The 15977-nt window shown below is 38.4% G+C and overlaps 1 protein-coding gene across 7 annotated transcripts in view; it reads left to right on the top strand.

The window, feature by feature from the left end:
- ATP8A1 (ATPase phospholipid transporting 8A1) overlaps positions 1-15977 on the top strand; it is a 216678-nt gene that overhangs the window by 168941 nt on the left and 31760 nt on the right. For all 7 annotated transcript variants that reach the window (XM_032400275.1, XM_032400276.1, XM_032400279.1 and 4 more), the window contains 6 exons: positions 3017-3091; positions 3196-3318; positions 6569-6647; positions 10866-10927; positions 13351-13407; positions 14315-14422. In XM_032400275.1, the coding sequence (XP_032256166.1) occupies positions 3017-3091; positions 3196-3318; positions 6569-6647; positions 10866-10927; positions 13351-13407; positions 14315-14422 (504 nt within the window). The remainder of the gene's footprint in view (positions 1-3016; positions 3092-3195; positions 3319-6568; positions 6648-10865; positions 10928-13350; positions 13408-14314; positions 14423-15977) is intronic.

The raw sequence follows: 15977 nt of genomic DNA, 5'->3' as shown, positions 1-15977 counted from the left end.
CCATAAATTACAGCCAAACACGCACACACAGACTTGGCAGGTGCAGGATAAAATCCTTACTTGTGGTGGCCGCCCAGCAGCAGCCCTAGGTGTTCATTGAAATCACTGGCTCTTTTCTAAAGGGATTTTTTTCCTCTGAAATAATCTGACTCCTTCCTAGCAAAATAGGACCTTTTCTTTTCAAATGATTGGTCTCATCCAGGTTTTCTGCTAAGATCCCAAAACAGTGTAGTGTTTCTAAGTTCCAGAAGCTTTGATTAAAGTCAAAGAGGTGATACTTTCCGAGCACATTGTGCTGGGATATGGATTTCTTGTGAATTTAAATAATCTCCATACCTCCCCAGAAAGACTGGTATTTTCTTTCTGCATCCATGGTTCTGGTTGAGTCAAAGGAGGGACTTTTATGTGCTTATAGTCATTTAGGTGTTGTTTCATTTAGTACAGGCTATGTTTCTAATATTAGAAATATTTTTAGAATATTAGAAATCTAATATTAGAAATCTTTTAACTACAAATCAGACTAGCTTGAAATCAGCCTTTTCGTAGACTTCTTCACTATCAAAGACCTTCTCTTTCTCCTTTAAAATATGTAAACTTGAATGCCAAAATATTTGTATAAAGGTGTAGGGTACTATATTGAAGGATTCTGTTCACAAAGCTAAGAGACCATTCACATTTACAAATGTTTACTCACACACAAATTTAACATAATTTTCTCATTGGATAGCATTGATGATTGCAGGTACATTTATGACTATAAACTTTAGAACCAAGTCCTATCCATTAGATAATTTGGCATGCATCTTTTTTTCCGACCAACAGTGATTGGACCACGTCTTCATAGACTAATGAGGCCATACTTTGTGTTTAAAAATTCCACATATTTCCATCATACTCTAAGATATCTCGAAGAGGTTCTTAGTGTGTATTGCTGCAATAAGTCACAGTCCCCTTCAGGGAGAATATTACTATCACCCGGAGTATCACAAATATGTATTTACATAATCCACATCTGAAAAAGGTCAAATGTGAAAACACAATAGAGAGCATTAAAGCCCGTCTTGTCACCTTGTGTCTACTTACGCTTAAAAAAAAAAAGTCAGCAGCACCACTCTAAGGAATAAACCTAACTTCATATAAACATGCTAAGTTCTTTTAAAGCTTGCACAAATGAATGACCTGGCTCCTAGTCTAGGGCAAATGTTCAGTTTTTTTTCTGTAAATAGATGGAGCAAAGCAAGCAAGAATTTCAGATTTGACTCTGATTCCTATGCTTCTGTTATTGTTGTTGGTAATGTGTGTTACAACCCTAACACAATTTGGACTTATTTTTCATGTGCTGTGCTGCTTTGTTTTCTTTTCCATCTCATGAAGCAGACACTCGTTTCTATATATGTTCAATCATTCCTTTCCACTATAAAAAGGAAAAAGATCAATGTGGGTACAGAAGCTCTTCATAGGGAGGCCAGCCTGGGTACATATTGATAAATGGTGAATTTGTAGCAATTCATGCTTCCATAATGAGGTTAAATGAAACGTGAAGTGTAGCAAAGTCCCTGCAACTCTGATTCAAAAATTCACTTGACTGGCATGTCAAGACTGCTTTTCTGCAACAGGTTTTGTTGTTGTTTTGCTTTGGTTTTGTGTATGTGTTTACGTAATCTCCTTGCCAGGCTAGACTTTTTACTCTTCCAAATCAACTTGATTTTTAATTACATTTTAGGTCTGCTTTTCTAAAAGCAATCTATGTATCATTGACTTCCTAATATTCACTTTAATTTTCCGTTTGTCTTAAACATGTTAGAGAAAGTTTTTTTTATATTGCCTTTCATTTTGTATCCAAAGTTAAGGCTGCTGTTTTTAAGAAGAACATTATGCTTTATTACATGAAGATTTATGCTTAATCAAGGCATAAATTCAAGTGACCAAGTATTTTTAATATATAAATTCAAATTTCACTTTCAGATGGCTATAATTATCAAGAAATATTTAAAAAGTTTATAAACTTTAACCCATTCATTCTACTTCTAAGAATTTATCCTTAAAAAGGGGGGGGCCACAAGAAAATTTTTGGAGGTGATGGATAATGTATATTACCTTCATTATGGTGACAGTTTCACCAGTGTACACATATGTCCAAACTTAGCAAATTGTATACATTAACTGTGTGCAGTCTTTTGTATACCAATTATACCTTAATAAAGCTTTTATTTACAAAAAAAATAATCCATCCTTAGAAAATAGAGATGTATAGGATTTCTGTACAAGAATATTTTGTTCAGAATTATGTATAATGGCAAAAACTGAAAGCAAACTAAATATCCCAAAATAGTTATAGTCACTCTATAGAGGATATACATCTACTAGTTTCATTTTAAGGGATATGTAACAACTTAAGAAAATGTATTTTATATAATGTTCAGCAGGAAAGGAGCACGACAGGACACTACATACAGTAAGTTTCCAGTAAGGTAACTTTGTGAGTGTATGTAAATGACCGACACGAATGTAGCCAACACAGAAGAAAACTGTGATTATATTATTAGGGGAAATCATTTCATTTTCTAAACAAATGTGTTATTTTATATAATCAAAACAACAGTTTATCTCTTTACCAAGAGATATTTATCTCTTTAATTACCAAGATATATTTCTCTCTTTAATTACCAAGAGATAAATATTTTAAAAAGGAATTAAAGCTCTAAAAATATAAGGACAAAATATATTCCCTAAACTGCCTTTTAGGAAATAAGGTTATATTTAATTTTTTAAATGTATGATTGCCTATTAATATTCATTTTTGACTGAAACTAATTCTGACTTAAATAACAAATACCTTCTGAAAGCATCCCTTCAAATTAGAAAGCAAAACAAAGAAATGCCATTTTCAAGAAAGTTGTGAAAATCCTATGTTAATACTGCTGTTATGCAGCAGTGGAGTTTTTGGATTCTAAGCAATGCATTTATGTTTTTTTTGTGTTCTAATTTGGGGGGTTTGGGGTTGTTTTCTTCCTAGATCTGGTTTGCCTTTGTTAATGGCTTTTCTGGACAGATCCTCTTTGAGAGATGGTGTATAGGTCTTTATAATGTGGTAAGTTTAAGACATTTGATTATTCCTGTTTTATTAAATACTTTGAGATAAAGGTTCACCCTGCATTAGGCTGCTTGGAGTAATGACCAGTGTGTGCCCTTTAGATGTTTACAGCAATGCCTCCTTTAACTCTCGGAATATTTGAGAGATCATGCAGAAAAGAGAATATGTTGAAGTATCCTGAATTATACAAAACATCTCAGAATGCCCTGGACTTCAACACCAAGGTAGGACACACTGGCCTGGCATGTTTGGGGTGGGCAGTGGGACTCGCTTCACTGTTTTAATTCCGTGGGGCATCTGGTCTTCCAAAGCCATGGAAACAAACTCCGGGGTTCTGAGTATGGCAAGTCATCTTTCCCGAAGGTTCTGATGTGGACTCAGAAGGGTTTTTATTTGTTTGTTTTCTTATAAAATTAATGCATAACCACAGTTCACTAGGATTTGCCAGGCAGCAGTAAATTGGGTCTGAAAGACAGACACGAGTGTCCTTTTGGCCCTCAGACTTTCTATCTTTGCAGTGTTGTGGGGAAAGTCTCACTCCTCGCAGGGGTCAGTCATCCAGGACCCACAGGGTCTGTCTTTACATGTGTAAAGTGGTGGGGGGGCGGGGAGGGGCATATATCATTCTTTGTTAATTTTCTGTTTTGCCAAATCACTTTGACCCTATTAGAATATTAGATTGCGTTATAATCTCTGGTCAGTAACTCATTTAGTTATAATACTCAGTATTTCCAAGCCATAAAATTTTAAATACAAGATAAAATATCTAACATTTTATCTAAAATCACATTCTAAGTTTATATCCTACATAACACATCACGGACTATTTGTCATCCCTTGGGGTCCGTGGTATTTATTCATCCCAACAAAAAAAAAATCTCATTTTCCTCCAAGTTTAGATTCTGAAGTCTTTCCAATGGCATTTGTTAGTCATTCAGGTTTCTGTTCAGAGAGAAAAAATGTTTAATTTTATACCAGCAAGGCAGATGCCATTTTGAAACTATAATAAAAGCAACAAATATAATACACCTTCACAGAACTATTCCCATCTAATATAGTGCATATTTATTAGCGTGTCTCTAATAATCAGATGTAATCAGTGCTTCGAATTTAGGACCGTTAATGTAGGATATTTTTAATGTTTATTAATTTGCAAAGCTCTCAAATGATGTTTATTCTCAGTATACCAAGAGAATAAAGCAGACAGGTGCTTCAGCTCCTCGAAGTTGTAAATGACAGTGCCAAGTTGATAGCCAGGATGTTATTCGTCTTCTGAGACGAGGTCTTCCTGAACTCACTGTGCATGCGTGTCCAGGTGTGCACACACAACTTGTTGGCATTGTTTTAAATAACTGAACTTGGTTAATTAAAAAAAAAAAAAAAAAGCTGAGACGTGTCTTAGACCATTGGTTCTGAGAAGTATTTTTAATGGTCTCTTAAAACAATTAGTAGTTACAGTATGCAATATCTATGCTTTTATTTTTTAATGTTTTATTTTGGGATTTTTTTTTTGAAATTTATCTATGATGTCCAGTTTGTATTAAATATCACCACCTTGCTGTGATGTTTTTTGTTATCTGTGGTGGGTATTTCCAAGGAATGGTAAGACACAGGACAGATACAGTGGACTGTGAACTCTTGTTTTTCTGAAAAGGTGATTTGAGAGCTGAGAAAGTTCCAGGCCTACTGGCATACTAACAGTAATTCTCACTGACCTGGACAGTTGTATCAACCTCAGCCACAAGTATCCAGTCTACCATAGCTCAGGCTCCACGATGCTCTCTCAAGAATTAACTTCCCAGCCACAAACTTCGCCATGGTACTCTTGCTTATAAACATAAATCGATCCTCACAGAATTATCCAAAGCCATTCCTGGAAAGTCACATCTTTTCATACCCTTTGCGCATGGCAACTTGGACAGTCTTGCAGCCAAGGAAAACGCAGTCTGTAGTTTTAATGTGGAAGCATCATTCCTTGTGTCCTTTGCTGTTCTTTTGTTGTTTACAAAGTATTTCATTATCTGCAGAGCCCATGCATTTTGAAAAGTCATCAGATCAGCTCAAATGGATTTTGCAACTCTTCTGTCCTTTGAATATTTATACATAAGTTGCTAACCATTTTTTTATAGCGTATGTGGATTTTCTAATGATTTCTATGAAAAATCTTTGATTAAATCCCTTCTAAGTGTTTTAAAATTCAGGGACAAATGGCGACAAAATGCAGAGTTGTATACACAGCAGTCGCTGTGGGTCCCCAGTGTAGGAGCATTGTTGCCCTGAATGATGATGATTACGTTTGTTATGGTAAAAAGGGTCGGAGGTTCTGAGGTCCTGACAGGGGTTAAAGGATTAGCATGTGACAATAAGTATCGGTCAGGAAAATGGAAAAGTAGAACTAATTTTTCTTGCACCCACCTGTGCTTTCTGTCAAATAAAAACTTGTGGTAATGACATAGTGAGGAGAAGAGACAAAGGTTAATGAGTAACACAAGTTCAAATGTGTAACGTATTGGAGCGTAAATTGGATCATACAATCCAGTGTGGCTGGGTGAACTAACAAAGGAGATTGAGAACACGGTGGAAAATTTTGGGAGGCAGGCAACTTAATTTCTGTTGTTTGAACAGCTTAAAACTATTAATACATGCCAATTTTATTTAGCGTAAGTTTTGCTTGCAAGAAGCACTTTTAAATGACAAAACTGCAACTCTTCAAAGGGTCATAGGAATTCTAAACAGGTTTTCTATAACTTAATCTTTCACATCCTTGCTACAAAGAAAGTACCAGGGATACATGCTTCCTTGCTCTTAAAATACAATAGATATAGAAAAGTAATAACTATTCAATGATGTTATAATTGTAGGAAGTTCGATGTTGACAGGTGTTAAAAATTGTGGAAGCCTTTTGCAAATTCAGTAATAGCAACAGTGCTTTAAGGAATTACACGACTTAAATGGTATACCTGTTATTTTTGGTATGTAGTGTGTGTGTCTATGTGTGTGTGTGGAGAGGTGGGGGGAGAGAAAGAGAGAATGCATTATATTCTCACCATTGAAAAGTGTACCCTTTTACTGCACATGGGAAAGAGAAAGTAGGGATTTCACCAAATTACAGTCTTTTCAAAAATCTGTTCTTCGAGAATTATGAAAATAGTCCCACCTAAAGAATTGCAGCACCTACATTTCTTTTAAATATTATTTTCTTTTTCAGGCAGAAATTTAAACTTTTAATACTCGGTTTTTAAAAAGCAGAAAAAATTTTCAGTGAAGCTGAAAAAACATTTTGAGAAACATAAAAATAAATAAATGACCCATGAAGGTCTAAGAGGCAGAAAGTGTCTGTCAGTTCTATTAATTCACAGTGGTGGCCCGACAGAAACACGTTTTGTGAATCTAGCTCACAGATAAAAAGAAAGGTCAGAGTTCACAGAGCTAGTTTATCGCAAATGGTTCTCATGGATTTTTGTTTTCCCTCAGGTTTTCTGGGTTCATTGTTTAAATGGCCTCTTCCACTCAGTTATTCTGTTTTGGTTTCCACTAAAAGCCCTTCAGTATGGTAAGTAGAAAGGATATGAATGCTAAGAGATGACTTTTTATGGTTTTAGAAAAATAACTCATTGTCAATATAGGTTAAAAATTATAGCAGATTTTCATTTTATGCTGTTTTCCTTAACCTAAAATACATGCATCCAAAAGCTGTACACACTTTAAAGATTTTTATTATTCCTTTGGGAGCAAAGTGATTTAATATATGCAAAGCCTTGCTTCTCTACTTCTCATGTTTTCCAAACTTGCAGAGAGTTAAATTTTAGGACTCTTTTTTCCCCCTCTGTTGATGTATAGTTTGAAGACAACAGGCTAATATTTTATGTAGTCCATTTATTATACCTTTGAGGCTTGCAGCAAGCTCTTTATACTGAACCTGATCAGAAATGTTTGTTTTCAAGTATACGTGAGCTGATGTTTTGAATGAGATTTTTTCATGTTTTTATGTTCATCTTGGAATGGAAGCTTTTCCTCAGCTTGTTTTGAGGGAGTAATTTTATTCTGTCAGTTTGGAGAGAGGGGAGCATGGTGAATTTCCTATGCCCGTAAAAATGATGAAGTAGCCACTCGACAAAAGAGATTTCCTGGGATGCTGTGTCCCCCGAGCAGACCTTACCCTGAGATCCCCAGGAAGGCAGCCGGCCGCTCCGGGCCTCTGCTCCCAAACGACAGGAAATAAAAACATGACACATACTCCATCGGAGGATCTGTCTGTCTTTTAGAAGCACAGGCCTTACCTGGCCAGCTGGGCATTAAAGACTGCCCACAGAAGAACGTCCTGTCCACCCCTCCTTGCCCACCTGCAGTCTGTTCTCCACAGGCAAGGTGGTCCTTGCAAAACGTAAACCAGACCAGGCGCCTCTCTCCGTCAAGTTTAGAACAAAATGCACAGCACTCACTGTAGTTAATCCTTCCACCTGAGGGAGCTCCACCATGTCCCCCCCACCCTACCCCCCACCCCACCCCCGTATCACCTCCCCCCATCACCATGCTCCATCCAGCCTGCTACTTGCCTACACTTCTTCCCTCCTCCCCAGCTGGACTGGCTCTCCCCCTCACTCCCTCAGGCCTATGCTCCCAGAGAGCCACCAACACCGCCCTCCTCTGCTCCCGTTGCTTCCCCTCATTATCCTTCATCTTCTCTAGGGTATCTTCACCAATCAGGGTGTGATATATTTGCTCATTTTTTATTGTCTCTCTCCCCTGTTAGAATCAAAGCTCCCAAAGAGCAGAGAATGGTCAGTGTAGCTCACGGTTGTATTTGCAGGGCTTAGAACAGTGCCTAGCTAGTCGCCAGCACTCAGGAATCTGTCAGGGCCTGCAGGGGGTGAGTGTTACAGGGAGGGCAGGGCCCTTCGTGTCCTAATCAGAGATTTTCATCTCATTTTTTTATTAATTTCTCTGCGGGTACACGGCATACTTCTCATGTTCTAAGCCATGGAAATGAGTGGTAAGAAAATCCAATTAAACTACAGCCTATTGACTCTGGTAGGCCAGGAGAACCACAATGAATTTTTTTTTTTTTTTTTTTTGAGATATAATTCACATGCCATAAAATTCACCCTTTTAAATTGTACAGTTCAGTGGGTTTTTCTTAGTATATTCAGAGAATTGTACAAATTCACCATGATCCAAGGCCAGAACATTTCCATCACCCCATAAAGAAACCACACACCCATTAGCAATTACTCCCCATTGCTCCTCACCCGAGTCCCCGACAACCACTAATTGTTGTCTGTGGATTTGCCTGTTCTGGACATTTCATAAGAATGGAATCATGGAATATGTGGCCTTGGTCCATTCATGTTGCAGCATGAATCAGTACTTCACTCATTCTTGTGGATGAATGATATTCCCTTGTATGGATTTACCACATTTTGGTTATCCCCACATCTGTTGATGGACAGTTAGATTGTTTCCACTCTTTGAAGCCACGGGATATTGTATAATATAGGGGCTTAGACAATTTCTCTAGGTAAAGTTTATTTTCAAATTGCAAAATCAATATAGGTATGAAAGACTAGGCATGTCCATCTCTTGCTATTTCAACATTCTAAAATAGAAAAAGGAAATTTAATATCAAAAGTATCTCAAGCCAAATAACGCGTAAAATGCCTTCACAAGTGACAGGGTTTGAAAGGAATTCCCAAGTAACTCCAGTTCCTGGAGAGCCGATCCTAGGGCTCTCTTGGCCTTTGTCTGGGAGACTGCCCAAGCCTGCCCCCTTCAGCGGAGGCAGTTCATGAACGGTGCCGCCTGGAGAACCCAGATCTAGCCAAGTCCAGGGCACACGTGCTTTCTCTTCTTAAGACATGAATGGCGTATGGCATAAATTACATTTTAACCTTCTAATGTTGAGGGGTTTGTTGGGGTTTTGCCTTGTTTTTAACTTTTTTTTTTTTTTAAGATTTTATTTATTTATTTATTTGAGAGAGAGAGAGAGAGAGAGAGAGAAACAGCATGAGAGGGGAGAGGGTCAGAGGGAGAAGCAGGCTCCCCGCCGAGCCAGGAGCCCGACGCGGGACTCGATCCTGGGACTCCGGGATCATGACCTGAGCCGAAGGCAGTCGCTTAACCGACTGAGCCACCCAGGCGCCCGCCTTGTTTTTAACTTTTAAATAAGGAGAGGTTTGCGGGTCTTTTGGGCTTTTGAAAGGACGGGGTACACAAGAAATATAAGAGTATATGAAAGTGCAGCTGAATATGCGTTAATTCACTCGCTTCGGCGGCTCCCAAACTACGGCCTGTAGACCCCTTTATAAACACCCATGATGACCTATTTGGGGTACCTGATGTCAAAATTTCAAAATTTTTGTAGTATTATCCAGACATTATTTTTCTTTTTCACGCAAGGGTGGGTAAAACTGCTGGTACCTTAGCACAAATAGTGGTTCCACTATACTAGTGGGCATGATATTCTTCCCTGCCATGCACCCACATTAAGGAAACAACAACCAAAGCCAGTCTCACTTAAGAAGGCCCTCGAAGAAGCTGTAAAACTAAGACATTTATTACATCTTGAAACCTGGTGCACAGCTCATTAATATTCTGTGTGACACAATGAGAAGTGAGCAGAAAGCCCTTCTGCACTCCAGTGAGAGTCATACCAGGCAGGATGCCCTGAGGACCATTCGAGTTGCGAGGTGCACCAGCTGCTTTCATGAGGTTACAGAATCCTGCACGAGTTGAAGATCCACCCAAAGCATCAGGGGAGCCATTGGCTTTAATGTAATAGAGTACTGTAAGTTTACGATACAATTTCAGGTTCCACACTGTAACTAACCCCTAAGAAACCACTTGTCGAGTTTTGATGTAGTATCAAAGAATATCCACACTCATGAGAAAAGATTATTAAAACACTCCTCTCCGTGAAGCTGAATTTCCCTCATATATTTCAACCAGAATATGAGAATCCAGCTGCCTTCTCTTGAACAAGACATTAAAGAGATTATAAAAATATAAAACAAGGCCAATTTTCTCACTAATCTTTTTTGTTTGGGGAAATATTATTTATAAAATCTGTATAAAATATGTATGGGGTTTCTTACTATTATTCCATGGTGCCAATGTTTTAATTATTCAGTTATTTTTAATTTTTTATTTGTTTTTAATCAGTAGTCATGATTTTTGTTAGCTACCATGCCCTTCATCTAAACCCACAGTTGTTAGTCATTGTTGGATAACAAAATACTTTAAAATATCTGCCTAAATTCAGCCAAACCTTCCAAGAGCCATATGCCTGGAATCATATTGGTGCTCTTCAGTCTTCTGTGGTTTGCATTTATGAATCCCTTTTGGTCTGATGCCAACAACTTCATTGAGAGAAAGCAAGAAGGCTCCCTAAGATTCTCATCTATGTTGTTAACAAAGTTCTTTGTTAAGGTTCAGGATGTTTTCTCCTGTCTTCAATGCCTGTAGAATTAGGCTTTCCTTGAACAATTAGTTTGATTTTTTTTTTCCACTTCATGGATCCTGAGGATTGGTTAACAAGTCAAGTTTCCTCCTTCATGTTGGCTATTGGAAAATTGTTTTTAATTTGTGACCCACATTTGTAACAACTTTGTGAAACTTCTTATAATTTTTTTTAATTAGCCTAGTTTGATTCCGTGGTGTGACACTTGGTTCCCCTTCTTTTGTTCAACAATTATAAATTGATTTATCTTTGAAAGAATTCTGAAAGGATCTCTTTGATTTCCATTTCTAATAAGCCTCTCTTCTTGTCATGCAGGTAATGTATTTGGAAATGGGAAAACCTCCGATTATCTGCTGTTGGGAAACTTTGTTTACACGGTGAGTACAGAGCATTTGCCTAGTTTGTATATAAAATCAAATCCTTTCATACGTGCTCATTTTATTGTCAAATTTAACTGTGTGCATTTCTGAACATAGGGTTGTTTGCACTTCCCTTTAAAAATGAAATAAGATGTTTTGACTATTAAGAGATTATTTTATGTTGGGTTATTAATAAATATGTCACTTAGGCTCACTGACTTGATAGGACTTTGGTTGCTATTATTTTCAGTATCCCCTCTTTCCTCTTAGCTCCCCCCCATTTCCCCTTTTTTTCTTCCTTGTCTCTTTTTCTTCATTTTTATTTTACTGCCCTTGTTAATTTTTTTTTTTTTTTTTTTTTTTTTTTTGCTTTCCTGAATTTATGGCAAATATTATCATACTGTTCTTGGGTGTTTAACCAGTAATGATTCTAGAGTCTCATGAGAACTAAAATGGGAGAAAAATCACTCCTTGGGGACATTCCATTCACACAAGGCATGGAACCCGCTGTGTTAAGTCACTATGCAAACACTTACAGAGGACACACACATGAGTACAAGCCCGTTCCTGCCATAAAGGGCCAAAAAATGTTTTAAAACCACTTTTCCCTTAGAAAAAAAGCACTACTTGGATGCTAACGCCTGAAGTCACGTAGTTGGTGTCTGGTAAGCTTACTACACCCTTTGACACTGAATTCTCAGGCTGATGTTCCTTCTTCTAATTCTGTGTCCCCCGAATGAGGGCCGTGTGCTGCTCCAAATACTAAGCAGCTGTCAGCGTGGCTGACTCAGGTGGGAGAAAAAACATAACACGATGTTTAAATATCAAGTGTTTAAGTTACTGAATGATGATAAGCCATTGAAGCCATGAAGTAACAGAGGGATGAAGTTATTTTCTGGAGGTCTCCTCTCCATTGACATCAACCCACGGAAGTAGTAACAGGAAGGAAAAATATGTTTGGAGGGCTGGTGACTTGGTCTCCTACAACATGAGTGCAAAACAGAAATAAGTACTCAATAGAGTCAGTTTAGAAATTAATCCGAGGATAGAGCAGGGATGTCTCTCAGGGACGCATTGAGATACTCAGGTCTCAGGAGGGTTTTTCTTCAATTTTATGTGAAACTATGTCTCTTAGTTTTGAACTTTTTATATAGCTCATTAACGAGTATTTACATTTTCATAAGAGTTTTACTTCTACAGATATTAATCCTAAATCACCGTCAGAGATCTTGCTGAGAAGGCCCAAATGCCTCACCTGAGCCTGACTTTCTGACCCCGTGGGGAAGGCGCTAATGCTCTTTGCAAACCTGAACATATAGGCCAGCTTCTCACTTCCACCACTGCAAACTACTGGAAGTGTCCAGAATTCCGTTGACTACTAACAGTATTTAAAATTTTATTTTTAGGGCACCTGGGTGGCTCAGTTGGTTAAGCGACTGCCTTCGGCTCAGGTCATGACCCTGGAGTCCCAGAATTGAGTCCCACATCGGGCTCCCTGCTTAGTGGGGAGTCTGCTTCTCCCTCTGACCCTCCCCCCCCTTGTGCTCTCTCTCTCTCTCTCTCATTCTCTTTCTCTCTCAAATAAATAAAAATCTTTAAAAATTTTTTTTAATTTTTTTATTTTTAATTATACATAGCTAATAACAGATTACAGTGCTATGCCCTCTTCTTGGTGTTTTATACTACCTGCCCTCTGAGGCAGGTGGTCTTTATCAGGCCCAGTTTACAGATGAAGGAGCTGAGACACAGATGTCAAGTCACTTGCCTTGTTCCTTAACCAAAACACCTAATAAATGGTGGAGCCTTGAGCACGAATAGTCTGACTCCAGGGCAAGTCCAGTTAACCCTTATGCCACCCTCTGCAAAACCCAGGGCCGTTCATTAAACCTAGTTCCCTTACTTCAGAATTAATAGCAGGGTCAGCGATGATAATGGGTGTGTACATCCTGGAGGGTATTAACAAGCTTTTATATCCTGATCTGGAGGGTTGTAAGTAAGTCAAGTTACAGAGTAAGTGTTTAGATTTCTAAATATCCAGTTATATTACTTTTAGAAGTTATCTTGAAAATTCGGAAAGTAGGGACTTTAAGTTTCACAGATGATGTACAATTAAAGCAAGCTTGAAAATCCAAGTTACTGCAGACATATATTCATCGTTCACAAGTGAATCCACACAAGCCTCGTGGATAGACGTGTGCAGGGGAGGAGAGCGGCAGTGGGATGCTGCTCATGGGCCCTCCTGACCGGTCACGGCCGTCATGGGCAGGCACCCGGCTCATTCACCTGTGTCTTTGCTTGGTGGACATACAAGGCAAGCTGTGAATAATTGACCAGTCCCACAGTCTCATTCACAGTGTAATGCCTGGTCTTTATAAACCTCCTTTTAACCATTTGAACTAACACATTTATGAGATAAAATAACATTTTCCATTCTGTTTTAGTTTGTGGTGATAACCGTGTGTTTGAAAGCTGGATTGGAGACCTCATATTGGACATGGGTAAGAGCATCTCTAACCACAACTGAGGCATGTCACATTTACTTATGTGTTATCATGAACATCGCTGTTCTTCATTCTAACTTTTGTATCCCTGTACCCTCGTTCCACCGGTTGTTAATCATGAGGGGTCTTGGGTGGACGGGGAAGAACTGGGAATTCTAGTTTGTCTAGTTTGGAAACAGTGAGTAAAAAAAAAACTCACCTAAGTTTATTGACCACAGGATTTTCAGATCCTTTAATATATTATTGTGAATATCCCAGGAAGGAGAGAGGCTTCCAAACCTGACTAAGAATCTTTTCTTGGTAGAGTGTGTCACAAGACGCGTTCTGCCAAAAACCCATTGGAAAATGATATGAAAACTGGAGATATAAGCAAAAGATTTGTCCTCGGACATTTGTAAATATCCAGTCTGGATAAAACAAGTGCCATTTTAGAATGTTAGTTTTGAAGTAGAGAGACCCAAGAAACAAAAGGAAATGAAAGTTTGATGTGCAGGGGAAAGATGGGCCCAAGAAACCTGGATTGGACGGTCACCGACACACGTATTCTCACAGGGGTCTCGCCTCTCCCAGAGAGAGCGTACAGAGCAGAAATAAAGGAGGTTAAAGATGGTAGCGGAGAAAGAAAGAGGAGAGTCAGGGGAGAGAGACCCCCAAAGGAGGTAGAGAGGGAACAGTTATAAATGCCAGTACCACAAACATCCTAGCGGTTGGGGAAGACATTAGCATCAGCGCTGATGAAAGATCCAGTTAAAACACACATACGTCATTATTTAGAAATTCCTGTAGAGAATATTTTATGGATGAAGTAAAAAATTAATATGGGCACTTACAGAAGCTTCATTAGTGTGTGTGTGTGTACTCAGTCTCCCTAAAAGTCTGTGACTCACATTCCCTTCCTTCACAGTTCAGCCACATAGCGATTTGGGGCAGCATCGTGCTCTGGGTGGTGTTTTTTGGCATCTACTCATCTCTGTGGCCTGCCGTTCCGATGGCCCCCGATATGTCAGGAGAGGTAATGTGTCCTAATAACTCATGACTCAACAAATCTGAAAAATTGGTATTCATTAATGAGCCTTAATCATTCGGCTTGGATTTATATTAAAACAGTATTTGACCATTTAAAAGCTATTTTTAAATTCCACAGTTGCAAGTGATAAATCTTGAGAGAGAATATTTTACACTTGGACATTTTACGTAAATCTGACTTATCCTTTCAAAAGCATAGCAAAAACCATAAAATATGGTCATCAGGGGCTTGAATCATGTTAAGAATCTCCATATATAAGGTGCCATTTTAAAATTAGACTGTAAATCAACAAATACATTTTGGAGAAGAGATTCGGGGAAATGGCGAGCTTATGTCTTTGGGACAGTCTATCATTTCTTCTGTTATCTCTTATTCTAAAGAAAAGTCTACTGTCACTGGATCAAATGCACTTTTTTAGCGTCGTCTTAAATGATACCGGTTTGGTTTTCATTTTGAACGAGTTAGGGCATCTGACGTTTTGGCCTTATCACAGTCCATTTTCAATCCTGTCTTTCAGTTTCTTGTTACACTGGTAGGAATTGAGTTATTAGGTGTTCATGGGGGAGTGTCACAAGATCTCCTTTCCTTCAGAAGAGATTCCAGCAGTAGGAGGGTTTATGATTTCAATTGCAGGAAATTTGACATAAAATGTATAAAAGAAAATGTGGAAAACATTTCAGGATTTCCTGTGACCTCACAGTAACTTGCAAATCAAGGAAATGTGAGCTGCGTTACAGTACACTGTTGTCCTGCAACCCCAGGAAAGCCTTCCAGGGGTTTCCATGGATTTGTTGCAACCCTAAGTACTGCCTGAGTACCTTTCACTTTTGACAGTCTGGTTTATAGATCATTTCCATGAAATTTTATCTGACAGCATCCTGCTTTTTATAAATTAGCAGAATGCAGACACATTTTCAAAAAATTCTGTGGTTAAATTTATTAGAGAGAGGCATTATATACTATTACAGCAAAACCAGACATATCAAGGAGCAAGGACTTCCTTCCACCAAAAGTGAAGGGCGCTTTTGAAACATGTACTGTGAACTCGAGAAGATTTACAGCATGTATTCTGAGGAAAACAGAGAGAAAGCTATGAATGCACCTCCTCCTTACCTTGGTTTGAGCCCTTTTTCCCTGAAGAAATAAAATCGAAGACCATATGTGTCTGAAGATGCCACTTGGAAAATCAATTCTATTCTTTGTGCCTATTTGATGTGCTCTGTCTGATTGGACCTGCTTTTCCCTGAGGTTAATTTCAACTTAATATCATTTTCACTAGACCTCATTTTATCTCATTTCTTAATGTTTTAGCTTCAAAACGCGGGACACAAAAGATGTTGAGATTCAGAGAGTTTAAGCAACTATAACCAACAGCTTTGAGGACAAGAACAGAGTTTTTGACCACCTACTTCTAGAACAAGTGTGAAGTTTGATTGGCTTCTCGCCAACCAAATATAATTCTACCCTTGCCTGTAGAATTCCTGGTATTACCCAAACGCAAAACTTAATATCATCTCTTGGGACTTGCGGTGATGCCGTG

The sequence above is a fragment of the Phoca vitulina genome, unplaced genomic scaffold (genome assembly GCF_004348235.1).
Source record: "Phoca vitulina isolate PV1807 unplaced genomic scaffold, GSC_HSeal_1.0 scaffold3, whole genome shotgun sequence".
Lineage (NCBI taxonomy): Eukaryota > Metazoa > Chordata > Mammalia > Carnivora > Phocidae > Phoca > Phoca vitulina.
Note: the sequence above shows the minus strand (reverse complement) of the source record. Positions and strands in the feature narration are given on the sequence as shown.